Below are 16,208 nucleotides of genomic sequence, written 5' to 3'. Positions count from 1 at the left end.
AGATACTTTCTGAGAATCTTGTGACCTTGGATCAACACTGATCATTTAATTGCATTTAATTTCACTAATTTAAAATGCTACCTCTACTACAGAGGGTTTGTATATATCACAATCGAATTATTCAAACTCCAGAAGAATCTTGATCTAAATTTTAAGACAACAGGTAATCAATAGAGGGGAAGAGGAAATGTGTGGTAATTACTTCCTTCTCCCAAGAAGTATTATAATTATGAGCTGGTTAAAAATATGGGCTTGGGAGTCAGGCAGACCTGAATTTGAATCTATTAGCTGTGTGACCTTGTCAAGTCCCTTCAAATCTCTGTGCATCAGTTTCCTCACCTGTAAAATGAGCCTAATAAGGGTACTTAAGTCACAGAATGGTTGTGAGCATTTAATGGTTTTTTTTTAAAATAATGAATGTGCACAAAGATGTTCGTGGGTGTACAAAATACTACGTATTGTTGATTTTTCCAAATTTTGTTTAAATATAGATGTTTATAAATGTGCATCAAAAGCTACATTACCTGGCACAGAAATCCAATTAAACACTACATTAACAGTGGTTACCTTTTGGTGGTGGGATTAAAGAAGACATTCTAAACCTTTTTCAAATGTATGTACTATCAGGAAATATGTAGTAAATATTAAGAAAGAAATCCTATGCTACTGCAGAGCTCCAACACCCCAGGTGTCTCTGTGCCAGGCCCAGAATAGTAATGATGCTGTACTGACCTAGCCCTGCAGGAAAATTTGTTGAGATTTTCACTGATGCTTCTCCATCCTCAATGAGAGCAAAAAGGGTCTATCAGGTGGAAACGGTGGAGCAGATCACCCTAGGTCACATGATTTGAGAACTCTCTCCCTCTGACATTTAAAGAATTCTAGAAGGTTAGTCCTTCCCACCTAGGAAATGCGGGTGGTTTGCTCCATTGAATCTCGAAAGGTTACAGAGGTTGAAACAACCTGCCCCCGCTCTCAAACAATTACCCAAGGAGAGGAGGTGAGTGGGTGGGGAGCTGAGGTGCTCTGAAAGCTTGGCTGACAGCTTAGCCTTAGTTTCAGTAAGTTAAGTGACTTATTCCAGGATGCTTGACAAGCCTGAGGCAGAGGCAAGGATCAGAGCTCAGAATGCTAGATTATTCTTTCGGCTTTGCACCCTAGGACGGTCACCCTCTCTACCCAGCCTGGCTGCTCTCAGGTTTTACAAGGAATGATTTCCTCTGGAAAGTCAGCCCCATTACAGTGGAATCACTTGCATGCCTTCCTGACTCTGGGCACCTTTTTGTGTATTCTTGATTTCCTATTCCTTTGTGCTCTCCCAAATTTCGGTATTCCTGGCTATCCTGGTCAGTTCTGAGGATTTACCTGATGACACATGACAATGATGAGGCTTATCACTCACCTCACCTAGACAGCAAATAATGCCGAGGCATCCTGTGTTGAATGAGAGACCAGTTGCTACAAAAATCCGAGTTCCAGTATAAGGGAGCCACTGTTGACTCACCCCAGTCTCAACTCCTTCATAGGAATAGTCTTTATTTTTCCTTACAAAGGAAAGGAATAGCCTTTTTATTTTTATCTGTCGATTTCTTTTTTTCCCCAAAATACAAATTAGATCACGTGAAATCCTCAGCCACCTTTGGCCTTAACTCAATGATGGCATGCATGCCTTGCTCAGGGGGCCCATTCTGGGAATTCCTCTCTATCTGTTTCACTCTCCCCAGCACCTTCTTTCAAATACTTGTCCAGCCTTTCTTTGGGGTCAGGATCTTGTTGAACCACTCAATAGGAGTGCCCACCAAATGACAAGCTTCTCCAAGTAGCATTGTTTCTGCCCAGATGCTTCTAATTTGGTTCTAAATTTAATGACAGGTGCATGTGTGTGTGTGGGAGGGGTAAAGGGCCATGCAAATGTTATTTTAATTGTTTCCAAATTCCTTTCCTTAAAAAAAGAATAGGAAAGGGAAGAGAGAACTAGTGAGTTTTGACCTGTTCCATCTTAGATGTAGCCAACTCTGCCAAACTCACTAACAAAACTTCAGTTCTGTATCCACCTGCAAGCTTTTGCCTTACTGCAGCAGGATAAGATATTAAAGAGACAGTACGTGGGCTACTGCATAATTTCACTGTTTAAAAAAAAAGGAGGGCTTCCCTGGTGGCGCAATGGTTAAGAATCTGCCTGCCAATACAGGGGACATGGGTTCGATCCCTGGTCCGGGAAGATCCCACGTGCCGTGGAGCAACTAAGCCCGTGCGCCACACCTACTGAGCCTGCGTGTCACAACTACTGAAGCCCGTGCACCGCAACAAGAGAAGCCACCATAATGAGAAGTCTGAGTACCGCAACAGAGTAGCCCCTGCTCGCTGCAACCAGAGAAAGCCTGTGCACAGCAACAAAGACCCAACACAGCCAAAAGTAAATAGATAAATATTTTAAAAAATAAATTAAAAATTTAAAAAAGGAAAAGAAAATCGCAACTGAGTAGGATCACATGACATTATCTAGTGTAGGGAATCCTTAATTCCAAGGGAAATCAGGTCAGCCTAACTTTTCTACTCAGAGATAACTGCCAGCCACTGGGCCAGTGCCAGGAAGGCTAGACACCATTCCGGGTCACATCTGGTTCCCATGAAGGGATACACAGAGGACAGAGCACGTAGAAAGAGGTTCAGAACAATAAAGGATATACATTGCCAATGGGTAGTTTCTAAGATGCACAGTAACACACGCAAGCACATTGCTCCTGGGGGTCCTTTAGAACATAAAATAAGGAAGGAGCCCTGGCTGGAGACTCAGCATCTCTGGGTTTCAGGCTCCCATCTGAAATCATCCAGTGTGTGACCTCTGGCAGAAGCCTGACTTAGATGATTTCTAAGATGTGTGAATGTGATCGTGTGTTTCTAATGAAGTAAAAGAAATGCAGTTAATGAGGTTCCCGTAGGCATCATGCAAAAACCAAAGAATGTATTACGAGCGATCTGGGAGATCAGACTTGTTGCTGTCCTAAGTTCAGTCTAATTTACATCTGAGATTTGATTTTTTAAAATATATCAGAGTTCCATAGTTACAGAGGCCAAGCTTTTTATACTCTGTTCCTCTATATATAAACAGAATACTAAAGGATGCTTCAGTGTGAATTTAAGACCTAGATTAATATCTTCCATCTCCTGAGTTTGAATTTTGGAAAAGAATCCTTTGAGTAGATAACTAGAGGCCCAAAGAAAACGTTATCCTCAGCAGTGCGCTCTACATGCCGCCCCGGCACCATCCCCTGCTAATCCAGCTCTGGCTGGATATTGACATTTGGTTTCTCCAATCCTGTTTGATGATAAGCAGAATGAAATCACTGAACTTCACCTTCATAGTACATAAAAGGGGGAGTAATAGAGATAATCTGCCTTTGAAGAGCCTGGTGAATAATTTATGTAAGTGCACAGACTCACTAGAATGACTATCCTGATTTCCATCACAAAAATGGGTTCTTCAGGGCTTCCCTGGTGGCGCAGTGGTTGAGGGTCCGCCTGCCGATGCAGGGGACACGGGTTCGTGCCCCGGTCTGGGAAGATCTCACATGCCGCGGAGCGGCTGGACCCGTGAGCCCTGGCTGCTGAGCCTGCGCGTCCAGAGCCTGTGCTCCGCAACGGGAGAGGCCACAACAGTGAGAGGCCCGTGTACCGCAAAAAAAAAAAAAAAAAAAAAGCGTTCTTCAGTCTACAATTAATGCTACCAGAAACTCCTTAGATTTGGAAGCAACCACAGAAAACAAAGGGATTGAAAAGCACCACAGAATTGCTTGCCTAAGAAGCAGCATGTGTATATAGCTATTCCTGTGAGCACACTCAAGCATACTGCCTTTCCTGTTTTATAACTGCAACCCATGACTGGAGGGAAGTTCGTCAATTAACTAACACTTACAGAATTCATCTGTCTCCACATCCAAAAGCCAACTCTGTAGTCTGAGTCACCGGAGACAGGAGACAAGAGAAGGATGAAGCTACTGGCTTACCTGTGCTGGGAATCATTCTGGTCTGTAGATGGTATTGTCAAACACTCATCGTGACCATGGAAAAGACGAACTACATGCCCACCAAGTAGGTATCCTATAAGAGAATTATATCCTACCATGAGCTTACAGGAAGCTGAATAATGAGAACACTGTATTTAAAAAGGGTAAATTCATGCATATCTGAGTCAGTTATGGAAAACACCAAGAGAAAAAGCATTTGGGAAATGACAGATTCCACGACTTCAGGTCTCAGGTAGAAAAGACAAGAAAGTCAAAACAATTCTAACATTGAAAGTTAAATAGGGTTTCAGAGATGAGCAAGTCCAATACCAAAAGGGAGGGTGAAAACAATGAGTCAATTCATATCATTAAAAGCCAAAAGTTCACCTGTAACTAATATAATGTTGTATATCAATTATGCCTCAATAAAAATAATGCAACATTTAAAAATACACACAAACACAAGGCCAAAAGGAAATTTAAGCTGCTACTCTTAGGAGGATAAGGATTTTCCAGTTGTTTAGGATATAAATACATCCAACACCAAGTTCTTGGATAAACTGTTACAATCTGGATGTGTATACTTTGTGGCAAATTCCAAATCAAATTGCAGCCATGAGAAAGAAAGAAGGTGCTGGGAAGGGGGAAGCAAACTGTTATTCCGAGCTCTCTTAGGAGGAGCTACTTTTCCAACGCGTTAAATAAACACAGATCAAACCAGGACACTATTTCTACAGCACCAAGGAGAAGGCAGAATGACATTCCAGTATCTCTGAGTGGACAAGCACAGAGGCAGCTATCAACGAGCCCTTAGCTTTCAGAATAAGGAAAGGAATCTCAATAGCCATGGAGTTCAGAGATGGATAGGAAACAATGAACTTCAAGGACTCGATGACCAGTTAGTCTTCAAATAAACTGTGAGCCTCCATTTAAACAACACAGTAGTAGGAGAGGGGCCCCAGTCTGAGCTTTATCTTGCATGACGAAATGAAATTCGTTATCCCTTTGAATTAAAAAATTCTCCCAGCTAGACAGTTCTCAGGAGACAAATGGACTTAATATGTTCAATGTCTGTATCAGGATTTTGAGAAAATCACATAATTAGATCACTTTAGGGGCTGTCAAACTATTTAGGGTGTTGGAGCAAAACAGCAAGAAGGAAAAGTTATGCCAGAGTAGAAAAGGGTGTTATCAATGCATCTTATACAGGGACAGTCTGATATTCCCTGGTTCACTTTTCTTCATCCAGGCAAGGCAAGCTCTTTTTAAACTTCCCTCAAATATTTAGAAGTCATTTTATCATTTTCCTCTCTCTTACTGTACTAATATTTGCAACTGCATACTTTTTTGCATTAAAATAATTCATGATATGCTGTAGGGGAATTGTTAACAGCCAATTTGTTTAGAAAATTAACCCCTTCCATGATCACATTTTTTTAAAGCATTTATATTGGAGTATATTGCTTTACAATGTTGTGTTAGTTTCTGCTGTATAACAAAGTGAATCAGCTATACGTATACATATATCCCTAAGCCCTCCCTCTTGCGTCTCCCTCCCACCCTCCCTATCCCACCCCTCTAGGTGGTCACAAAGCACCGAGCTGATCTCCCTGTGCTATGCAGCTGCTTCCCGCTAGCTGTCTATTTTACGTTTGGTAGTGTATATATGTCCATGCTACTCGATTAAACTCTCCATCGTCTCATGATGGTGAGGCCATGCTCCCTTTGGAGCCCACCATTTACAGTCCTCAGGCTCCTCCAATCAATATCCTGCTCCACAGAGGAAACTGCTAAATGCTGGAGCATCACAGCATTTCTTAGTTGAAACATACCAGGGCAATAATCAGGAAAGAAGGGTCATAAGAAAGATCACTCACTCTCTCAAGGGCTGATAGTGGGTTTCTCATCAGTGGATGCTGAGAGAGCATTTTGCAGTCGGATGACTCAAGTGATCAGCTACCCAGGCTCTATCACAAGGGCACTCAATACTTCTAAAAGCATTGTTGTGAAGTGATATGCAATTAATTAATCTCCACAAGCCCTCTTTTGGGACTGGGCAATAATTTTATTCCTATAGCGGAAATGAAAAAAAATTAACGTGGAGAAGATTCAGTCAAAACTTCCTTGGGGAAGATTTTTTAACCCAGTTCCTTGATTCCTGATAGAAAGGGAATGATTGACAATAGACTTAGAGCGGTGGGTGAATTCTGGTGTGAAAGAAGAGAGCTAAAAACATATCCTGCTTTTGAAAGGTCTTCCATCGGTTGCCAAAAGAGTTACAAATTTGTTGTTTCCTGATTATTCAATTTAGCTATGACGCCTCCTGAAACTGGGGTGTCACCTTGAAAACTCTGTTTTCCCTCTATTTTCCAACATCATGAAACAGAGAGGCATTCCAAGTCTGAAACTACTAGGCTCAAGCTTTAAAACAGGGTTAAAGCCTGTGATTTGAGTATTTTTAAAAATCCTAATCTTGCTATAAAGGGCTAGAATGTGACGTGATAACCCTTAGGTCATTGCCATTTGATTACTGTGCTCAGCTGTGATATTACCCATGCGTAAGGTAAGGCCAGTGTATTTATTATACAACTTGAAAGGTGTATTGACTTTGCCTGGCTCCAAGAAATAGGATATGTTGAACAAACTTTGATGATCTTACTTCTAAGAGAACAAGAAAATACCATTTGTTGTTTTTAAATGGCCTTCCATAAATACAAGTAAAAGCAAATGGCCAAATATCTTTTTACTATAAAGTCCTTCTCCCACCTGTATGGCGAGATGCACTGGGGAGAAATATTTTAAAAAGTCACCTTCTTGGCAAATAATGTCTTCTAAAACTGAACCTGCTAAGGTCTGTATACTTATAACCATAAATAAAAATGAAAAGTCGGTGGGAGAGGGAAGGTACGTCTCCAAGGTCCTGAATACACATAGCGCCAAAACAATAGTGAACTCGAAAGGATTGAAAAAGCATGTCAGGAGTGCTCATGTAATCAGAAATCAGGACAGAAAATCATCCACACTAACATCAGAGAAAGGAATTCAGGTGAACCAAAATCACGCTGTGTACCGGGACATTCAGGCAGGAGCTGTGAAGTCGCAGAAAATGTCAATATACGTAGCACAAGACAAACGGGCAGGCTGAGAGTTGAATGCACACAAAGAAGCACACCTTCTTCGATGCTACTTCCCGAGCACGTAGGATGTACATTCCAGAGTGTTTGCATAAAGGAGGCATCCACTTGCATGTTACCATTTGATATTGAGAGATGCTGCAGCAGAAACAGAAATGAGACATCCTTTAAATCAACAGGCCAGTCCTGACAGAAGCAGCTCACCTAGAATTTCAAGGACTGAATTAAACAGCCTTACTGTCATCGGGCTTTTTCTACGTAGCCTGTGGGAGAGTGTTCCACCCAATCTAGAAGCAGCTTCAAAGTGGGACACTTTATTCAGGGAAGAGGAAGTATTCAGCTACAGAGGTGGCAGACAAGACTCCATCCCCTCAGGCTGGATCCCTGATTCAACAGGAAGTTATAAAATGTCTATTCTTGGTAGGAGAAGGGAACTCACAAGTGGGAAAAATTACTCCAGCCTTTGGTCTAGGCAAAGTAAAATCTGCTGGTAGGATTGGCGCTGAGAAGCTTAAAAACTTATCTCTGACATTTGTCTGATCTGCAAGGTACTGCCCCACCTCCACCCCTTAAGGGCTTGACTTCAACGATGCTTGCCTAGTACCATCCCCAGGTGCAAAATCTCACCTGCCTCTTCTAACCACTGTGACATCCCACACACTGAAACATGTACAATTCTCTTTCTCCCTCCAAACATAAGTTTACGTTTTTATATCCAACACTTTCTGGCTTGTTCTTCATTGGACAAGAGCTAAACCATGTGATAAACTGAGAGTGATGGTAACTAATGTGTCAATAGTTGGCTTTCTAAGGAAGAGCCTGGGGGCATTTAAGCAGAGTTTGCTGGGAACAGTACTTTAATCTAAAAAAATAACTAACAGTTACATTCCAGGCCCCATGATAAACTGGCTGGAGAGAGGATTTAATCACCTCTCAAGTATACTGTGTAAAGGTATCTTATCCTACTCAATCTAATGTGGTTCTGTTCTCCCTGGCCATCTATTCCTAAAAGAAACTACTCTGGAAATGAAAGATGCTTGTGTTAGGAGGTACTTACAAGGTATCTTTCAGAGGATACGCTGACAAGGATGAGGTCATCACCAATTCGAACCTTTTCTCCCTCAGACCTCTGCTTGGAAGCGGGATGTATGGTCCACCAACAGGCTTCTCCTACACAAAGGCTCCTTGAGTTAGTGACTGCTTCTTGGAAGCCAGTGTCCCTAATTCTGTCCCTCATTCTCCTTCCTCCTGATGAGAATCCCTGAAACACGCATGCACGTGCTCACGCACACTCCAATTTCTATTTATCTATAAGCATTCCAGTTACCCCCACATCTGCTCTTGTGTGTGTTTATCATTTTCATTTTCTCTAGAGACAGAAAGACAGTATTTGGAAAAGAGTACTGGAGGTCAGAAGCTATAGAAGCCTTTGAGTATTTTTAATACATATGGTAATATGCTTTTTTTTCATAAGCACCTACAAATCTTTAAGAAATGACTTCATTGGTCTACTGACCACTTACAGACTTTTATCTTTGCCCCACCTCTTCCCCATGAAATTCTACTAAATCATCAGTAATTCCACTAAAAAAAAAAAAAAAAATCAGAGGTTTTTCAGAAGGCCTAAATCTACGAGGATTAAGACAGCAGGTGAGAAGTTAATAGCAAAGAAGAAAAATTGACATTTTGGAAAAAGGAATGGATAGATGCTTTTAGCCAAGAGAAAGCTACAACTCCAGTCTTTGGGTAAGAAAATGGATGAGAAGTTGATCTCAAGAAATAAGGCCACTCCTGCTACATATTCTCCAGAAACTCTCTGGAATTGGAGGTAACAGTTCCCTGTGAAGGCAGCTATAGAGTATGGGGTTGAAAACAGGAGGACTGGCTGAAGGTTTTTTTTTTTTTTTTTTGCGGTACGTGGGCCTCTCCCGTTGCGGAGCACAGGCTCCGGACACGCAGGCTCAGTGGCCATGGCTCACGGGCCCAGCCGCTCCGCGGCATGTGGGAACTTCCCGGACCGGGGCATGAACCCGTGTCCCCTGCATCGGCAGGCGGACCCTCAACCACTGCGCCACCAGGGAAGCCCTGGCTGAAGGTTTTAAGTGAACATTTAACCTTCTGCATCCCTTTCTTTATCCTGCATGCCAGGTGACTCTTCCCCCTCCACTGTACAAAAGAATAGAAGTTAAACCCATGGAACGACTTCCATGGATCAGGCACTGTCAGACAAGGAAGTAAAGAGTATTTGCTGAAAATGGAGAATAATCAGAATTCTTTGCCCTGATTAGTAAAACCCCAGCTCCTCTTCCTTTACCTCCATTCCTCAGCTTCCAGAATGCCAGCTGCAATGCTGAACCTCCCCCCAACCCAAATGATTACTCTTTAGGGAAGCCAAACTACCCAACATAAAAGATACCTGTTTGGGCATCTCCAGTGCAATGCCTAGGTCCCTGCTAGATTACCCCAAAGCGAGGCTTAAGAGATGGCAAGCCACTCACACAGTCAGTACTTCCTGTCGCTTTTTACCGCCTTGATCTAAACATCAGTGGGGACCAAGGATGACCTGACATGTGAGGAAAGTCTCTAACGTGAATGACGGGAACAAACCAAAAAGTGGGTAAAGGGAAAAAACGAAGATTACAGACAGCTAAAGATAACTTTAAGCAAATCTTAGAATTAATAATCTCAGAGAGATAAGAAAAAGTAACATTCATGAAGCAGCTATGAGAGTATCCATGAAGGATCCCTTCAAAGAAAAAGAAAGTTCTTTGATCCTGAAAAAGAGAGAAAGAAACAGGATAAAGTTGAAAAATTCTCCCAAAATGAAGAATGAAGAAAAACAGATTAGAAACAAGACTGAAAAGAAAATTAGAAAACCGGTCTAGAGGAGTTCCAAAAAGCAAGAACAGAGAAAACAAAGGGAGGAAATTAACAAAGAGATAATATTAAAATTTTCCCAAGGCTGAAAGACAAACATTTTCAGATTGAAGAGGCCTGCAGAGTCCCTAGCACAGTGGAGAATGGACACACACACCAGGGTCCACTCCTGTGACACTAAGAACAAGAAGGATCCAGGATAAGACATAGCACTGTAGAACTGCAGACATCAGGGCAAAAGAGAAGATCCAAGTAGCTCTCAGAAAATATAAACAGGTCACACACAAAAGATCAGGAATCAGAATGTAGACATCTCACAGCCAGACCAAAAGCTAGAAGAAAACCTCCAGGATGCTGAGAAAAAAATATTTCCAATGTAGAATACTCTTATGAATTACTTGTAAAGCTGGAATTAAGAAACTTTCAGACAACAATTTTTCTCCCATGGATCTTTTCTGTAAAAGCTACTGGAAATGGAGTCCCCCAAAACGATGTGATAAACCAATAAAGGAGAAAAACATGAGATCCAGGAAATACACAATCTTGGAGAGAGAAAACGGGAATTTCCCGGATGACAGTGGACGTTTCTAAGAAGATGAAACTGACAGAACAGCTCTTGTGACTGAATGTAATCAGGGGAGAGTTTCTGTTCTATGGGACAGTTTAGAAATGAATGACTGGGTCACGGAAAGTAAAGCAACAAACAAGGCAATTATTGAGTACTGGGAAACTCAAAAGCAATACAGTAAAGTGAACTGCCCATAGTATATCATGAGTCTCACTTGCAAATAAAAGTTACAGTTATGCCAATGTAAGTAGTTAATATTGACTTTGGTAGTTATATAAAAAATGGATGCAAATATATTGGGAGGGTGGAAAGAAGACAGGGAAGAGTGGAGACTAAGAGCTAAATTTGTATTATTCATTTAGGACATCAATAGATCATACCTAATTGGAAAGAATAACTAAATAGCAGTAAACTGTATGACTCACACACAAGTGGGGAACATACTAGAGGAGCTGAAAGTGGACGCCCCAGAGATGCAGGAATTCAGAACGGGGAGGGGGTGGGGCAGGAGATGGATGTTTCCAGTAAGCATAGGAGTACTACGTCTCTCTTTTAACTATGTACGGGTATTTGATTTACTTTGGACAAATAAGTATGATCATTTTGATTACGTTTTGATTAAACTTAAAATTTTGTAACAGAAGAGGCTGGCATCTACATCTGAAGGGGGAAATGACATGTATATATCCATCATGTGTTCTGGACCACTGAGAGGGACCAGGATGAAGGGGTCCTAAAGAGGCACACGGGAGAAGAGAATCCTTGTTCTCTTGCCCTCTCCTGGGAACAGCGTAGTGGTCTGGAGCCCAGGGACAGGGTCAATCCCCAAATCAGTAGGATGTGTACGGGCCAGGTGAAGGTCCTAAAATACCTAATAGTACATTTAGTGGGTATTTTTTTTTTCATTTTTTTCCAATTCTAAACTAATTCTAAAGCTATGTCTAAAACCAAAACAACAACAAAAAACTTTTAAAAGGAGAAAAGAAAGAACCCAATAAGCAAAATCAAGGGCAAAATGGTCACCAGTTCTGTTAGGTCAGTCAAATCATTTATTACCACTGTGCAGGCGGAAAAGTTTCCAGAAGTGTTCAAGAAACTGCTTCCAAACTTCTACTCACATTCTCCTAGAGATTCAACTCAACTACTTGTTTTCAACTCAGAAGAGGTTTCTGAGCCAAAAGTGCATTCACGGAATGACCTGGGTAAAAAACAATGCTTTTCTGTTGGATCCTGAGTGACTCTCCTCCTGAAGAGAGAAGACCCACTCCAGGCCATACTGAACCGTATCTGAGCTGCATCAGCGCTCTCCTCCTCCCCAGCAAACAGCAAGCTGGTCTTCTTCAAGGAGAATATGAAATGGGTTGGGGGTGAGGGAGGTAAATAAATTACTTTAGGCTCTAGGCTTTCATGAACACCTGGTCAACACTTTCCCCTCTGTCTTTCTGCCAAAGTCAGCTTCTGATCAGCTACCTTGAACTTGGGTTGGTGCATGTGTTTCCTTAATCTGTCAGCAGAATTCACACCAAGTCTGATTTTAGGAATTTAGGAAAAAAAGTGCTAGAAAGAGTAATATTCTCTGCTGCTATTTCCCTCTATTTTTATTGGAGGCTCTAATAATTAAAAAAAAAAAAAGGTTTCCTGAACACATGACTAGAAAGTGGTTATTTCTCAAATTTCTTCCCAATTCTCCAAAAGTCTGAAGTCATTTTACTGGTATAAATAGAATGACCATATATGACTTTTCCGATTATGTGCTCTAAGACTGACAGCTGGTTTATATTTAGAGGTCAACTTACGCTCAGAATGTGTGGCACTTCACTCATTTTGTAATTTTCAGCAAAGGTTGACAATACTTTAGAGGAAATTATATTTTAAGAATAACACTTTAGCTGAAAACAAAGCAACCTCAAATCAAATTCAAATATAATCTGATTTCAGGAAGAAAAAAAAAACCCTAAAGAGGCAGGCTCACTCTTCCGCTCTGTACAAAGAGGAGGAGAGGGAGGGGCTCTCGTCAGGCGTTCTGGATGTGACTGTGCATGATGCAGAAACTGCAAACGCACATGGGTTAAACCCGAGATTTTTTTTTTCTAGATATCTGCAAAATCAGACAATCTGGATCATCCCCTTATGAACAGACGTAGTTTCAGCAAGACCATACGGACTTTGTCCTTGTTTGACTACCCAACAATGGAACTCTCTTCCTATTGGGGGGAAAATGTCATGATATTAAAGACTGAGACTTTGAGACTCTTCCTGCAGTGTGACCTAGGCTGTTTGCTCTTCCCTTGCCTTTGTTTCTGCCCATTTTCTAAGGCTGGGGCTCAGCTTCAGAGTAGGTTTACACAATATCCTTCCAGGAAACTCTCATTCTGCTTGAGTTAATGGAATTAGTTTCTGCTGTTTGCAACCAAGAATCCTGATTGGTCCATAAGCCCAACCTCTAAATAGAGCAGAAATTATGTATGTAATGCCCTTGGCAGATAGATTGCCCATGAATATTTCCAGCCACAGGGAACATCCTCCTTCCCGAGGCCAGCTGTTCCTCTACTGGATACTTGCAGATATTACAAAATGGTTTCCTTCTTTGAGACGAAATGGGCCTCTTTTCAACTTCTATCCATTGCTCCACTGGTCTTTGGAATAACCCACAGCAAGTCAGCCCCTTCTTTGATACTATAACTAGAAATATTTGTTGACAATTATCTTAGCCCTCTGTTCTTCATTTCTGGTGTCCAGAGAGAACTGCATCTTCCTGGTCACCACCTTTCTTAGGATCCATCACTTGACTGTCATTATTTTCGACTGAACTAAAAAAAAAAAAACAGCCAGTGTTCCCCAAACTATATGATGGTATACGATGTATAGCACTGGCGGTGGAGGGCAATTAAACAACATTGAATCATATAGTGAGAAGTTTCTTTTATTACTTTTAAGCCTTCTGATTCTATCAGAAAGTTTTCACTTTGGAGCTTGTATATCATGAACACTTTTCTAATATTTGCCAACACCTCTTCAATTATTTAGTGACATGGTTTTCTTTTCTCTATATTTATTTTTAAGGCAAGCAATACCAGTTTTCTACTTATACCAATGATTTTAGTTTAGTCTTATTATAAAATTATAAGTACAAAAGTAAGTAAATGTAAAGAAAAATATAAATAATAATAAAAGTGATGTACAGGAATGGCAAACACCATGATGGTGGATGTCATTGACTAACATTTGGGAAACACTGCTTTAAAAATAGCTGGTTCACTGCAGAATAAAATGGGACTACTCTTTTTAAAGATTTTTTTTTAACGTGGACCATTTTTAAAGTCTTTATCGAATTTGTTACCATATTGCTTCTGTTTTATGTTTTGGATTTTTGGCCACGAGGCATATGGGATCTTAGCTTCCCAACCAGGGATCGAACTGTATGTACCCCCTGCACCGGAAGTCGAGGTCTTAACAACTCGACTGCCAGGGAAGTCCCAGAACTACTTTTCTGATCTCAACTCTATACTTCATTATGTAAACGCTTATTATGCTATCTTTGTTTTTTAGCGATTATTCATTACCATTGGTTTCTTTCAGGAATAACTTCTCTACTTACTTTTGGTTCCTAACCCTAAAAATTGTTTTTCTTTGAGACTCTGGCAGACTGTGGTTAAAAAATTATGCTTGCCCTCATTCTTAGTTCCTATGTTTTCATTACACATTCTTTTTTTAAATTCTCCAAAGTTTTATCAGACCAGGTTGATATTGACCAGTTTGGTTTGGAATCCCAAATGAGTAGCATTCAGTACCCTTCTCGAAAGCCCTTAGCCCAAGACCCCACTGAGCAGCAGACCTAGGTATGTTGACTTACCTGTGGCATGTTCCCGTAGACCTACATCAAAGGCAAGTTTATCTGTCTGGGATCTTGATGTAGTCAAACATGTTAGATACTGTGGAACAAGAGTAGATGCTAGTGAAGTCATACTCTTCTGTCAAATCTTGGCATCTCACCACTAGTTGGCTTCCAGTTGTCAATTTCAACATTGGGCTACTATGAAAAGGGCCTGTTTACCTTGTTCATTGCTACAGTGCTTCTGGGATATATTTTTGTAAAATATTTAAAACCTCAAAGATGTTCCTATCTGATGACCCAGTGATTTAACCCATAGGACTATGAGGAATAAGTCTGAAATAGAAAAAGTCTGAAATATTAAATATGCTTTTGTTCAAAGATACTCTGAGAAACTTTAAAACTGAGAACAATATAAACAGAACATAAATGGCCAACAATAATGGAAAGGTTGATAAACTTTGGTACTTTATGGAATATTATGCTACCACAAAGCATATTTTTCAAGAGTGTGTAACAATATGGAATATACACAAAATAGTGTACTTATACAGTTGCCACGTATGCAAAACTTAAATGCCTAGCACCCAGGCTAAAGGGAACTACACCAAATTGATAACAAGTTGTCTTTGGACAGTGGGAGCGACCGCAACGATGCCCCCATTTCTATTTATTTTCTGTTTTTCAAATTTTCTATGAGCTTTAGAACTTCTCAAATAATGCCTATGGCTTTTTTTTTTTCTGATGATAAAAATACATGTGCATGTAAAAGTTAAAAATTATTTTAAAAAATAATTTAATAAAGGAAAAAAGTACACAGCCTGTTCCCTGCCTCCTTTTATTGACAGGCACAGTGGGTGGTCTTAGAATTAGACTGGGAGGCGGATATGCACTTGGCACAAACTTGCTGAGTTATACTTCTAGTTCACTGCAACAGGAAAATGGAGAATCATTGTATTATACAGTCATCTTCATAGGCTGCATGCTCAATGCTGCTCCTAAAAGGAACTGGCCAGGATAGAGTTCATGTTAACCGTGAGTGGTATTTCTTGGGAGTGAGGGGTAACCAGCCTAAGGATGAATAATGTAAACCTTCCTCTCGCACAATGCTAGCCTGAGTTTTCAAAGCCAGAAGTGTGCTTTTTGAGCTTTTGTTTATTCTATTTAGGTAGAAAAAGAGAGGTATTAGGGTTTTATTTACCCTATGGATAAGCACCAGATTCTTAAAGATGAATGATCACCTCTCAATTCTAGAGAGTGTCAGGGTGCAAAAGTTTCCCCACTCTCTGTCCCCATCTCCTGCTCAGATAACCTTTGATTTGGTCACTTTTGTTATTTTTCCTTTGGCACGAGGGATTATCACAGACGAATGTTCAGGCTGAAAAGGTCAACTTCTTACCAGTGCTCAGGAAAAAAAAAAATGCTGCAATAAATAAATAATTTAAGAGGTAGCTGCTGCTCTCGCTGCCAATTTGATAGTTCAAGCTTTGAGACAAACTTTGCAGCTGCTGCAGGTATAAAATGTGTGAAAATAAAGTCTTGAATTCATGTCACAGTTTTCCACTAGGGCTAGAGAAAGGAATCTTCCTTATACTGATAGCAAGGGAGAATGATACATGTAGGAACTGGGGGTAAAGTTTATTAGAGTTGGTACGTATTATACTTGATTGAGATCATGATATTCTTCTTAACACTCCCTGCAAAAGAACTGCAGTATCTGTGTTTAACAAATTATATTTATTTAAAACTTGAAAAAATTTTCAAGTTATAGTGAGTAATCGCCATTTCAG

At 40.6% G+C, this 16,208-nt stretch overlaps 1 protein-coding gene across 1 annotated transcript in view; it reads right to left on the bottom strand.

The window, feature by feature from the left end:
• RYR3 (ryanodine receptor 3) overlaps window positions 1–16,208 on the bottom strand; it is a 373,779-nt gene that overhangs the window by 294,085 nt on the left and 63,486 nt on the right. Inside the window, exons 8-11 of the mRNA XM_089906254.1 lie at window positions 14,440–14,518; window positions 8,199–8,311; window positions 7,180–7,279; window positions 4,008–4,101 (exon numbers count right to left, since the gene is read on the bottom strand). Coding sequence (XP_089762380.1) covers window positions 4,008–4,101; window positions 7,180–7,279; window positions 8,199–8,311; window positions 14,440–14,518 — 386 coding nt within the window. The remainder of the gene's footprint in view (window positions 1–4,007; window positions 4,102–7,179; window positions 7,280–8,198; window positions 8,312–14,439; window positions 14,519–16,208) is intronic.

This window comes from Delphinapterus leucas, chromosome 2 (genome assembly GCF_059928025.1).
Source record: "Delphinapterus leucas isolate spDelLeu-1000000601 "Yukka" chromosome 2, BTC_Dleu_Yukka2, whole genome shotgun sequence".
Taxonomy (NCBI): Eukaryota; Metazoa; Chordata; class Mammalia; order Artiodactyla; family Monodontidae; genus Delphinapterus; species Delphinapterus leucas.
Note: the sequence above shows the minus strand (reverse complement) of the source record. Positions and strands in the feature narration are given on the sequence as shown.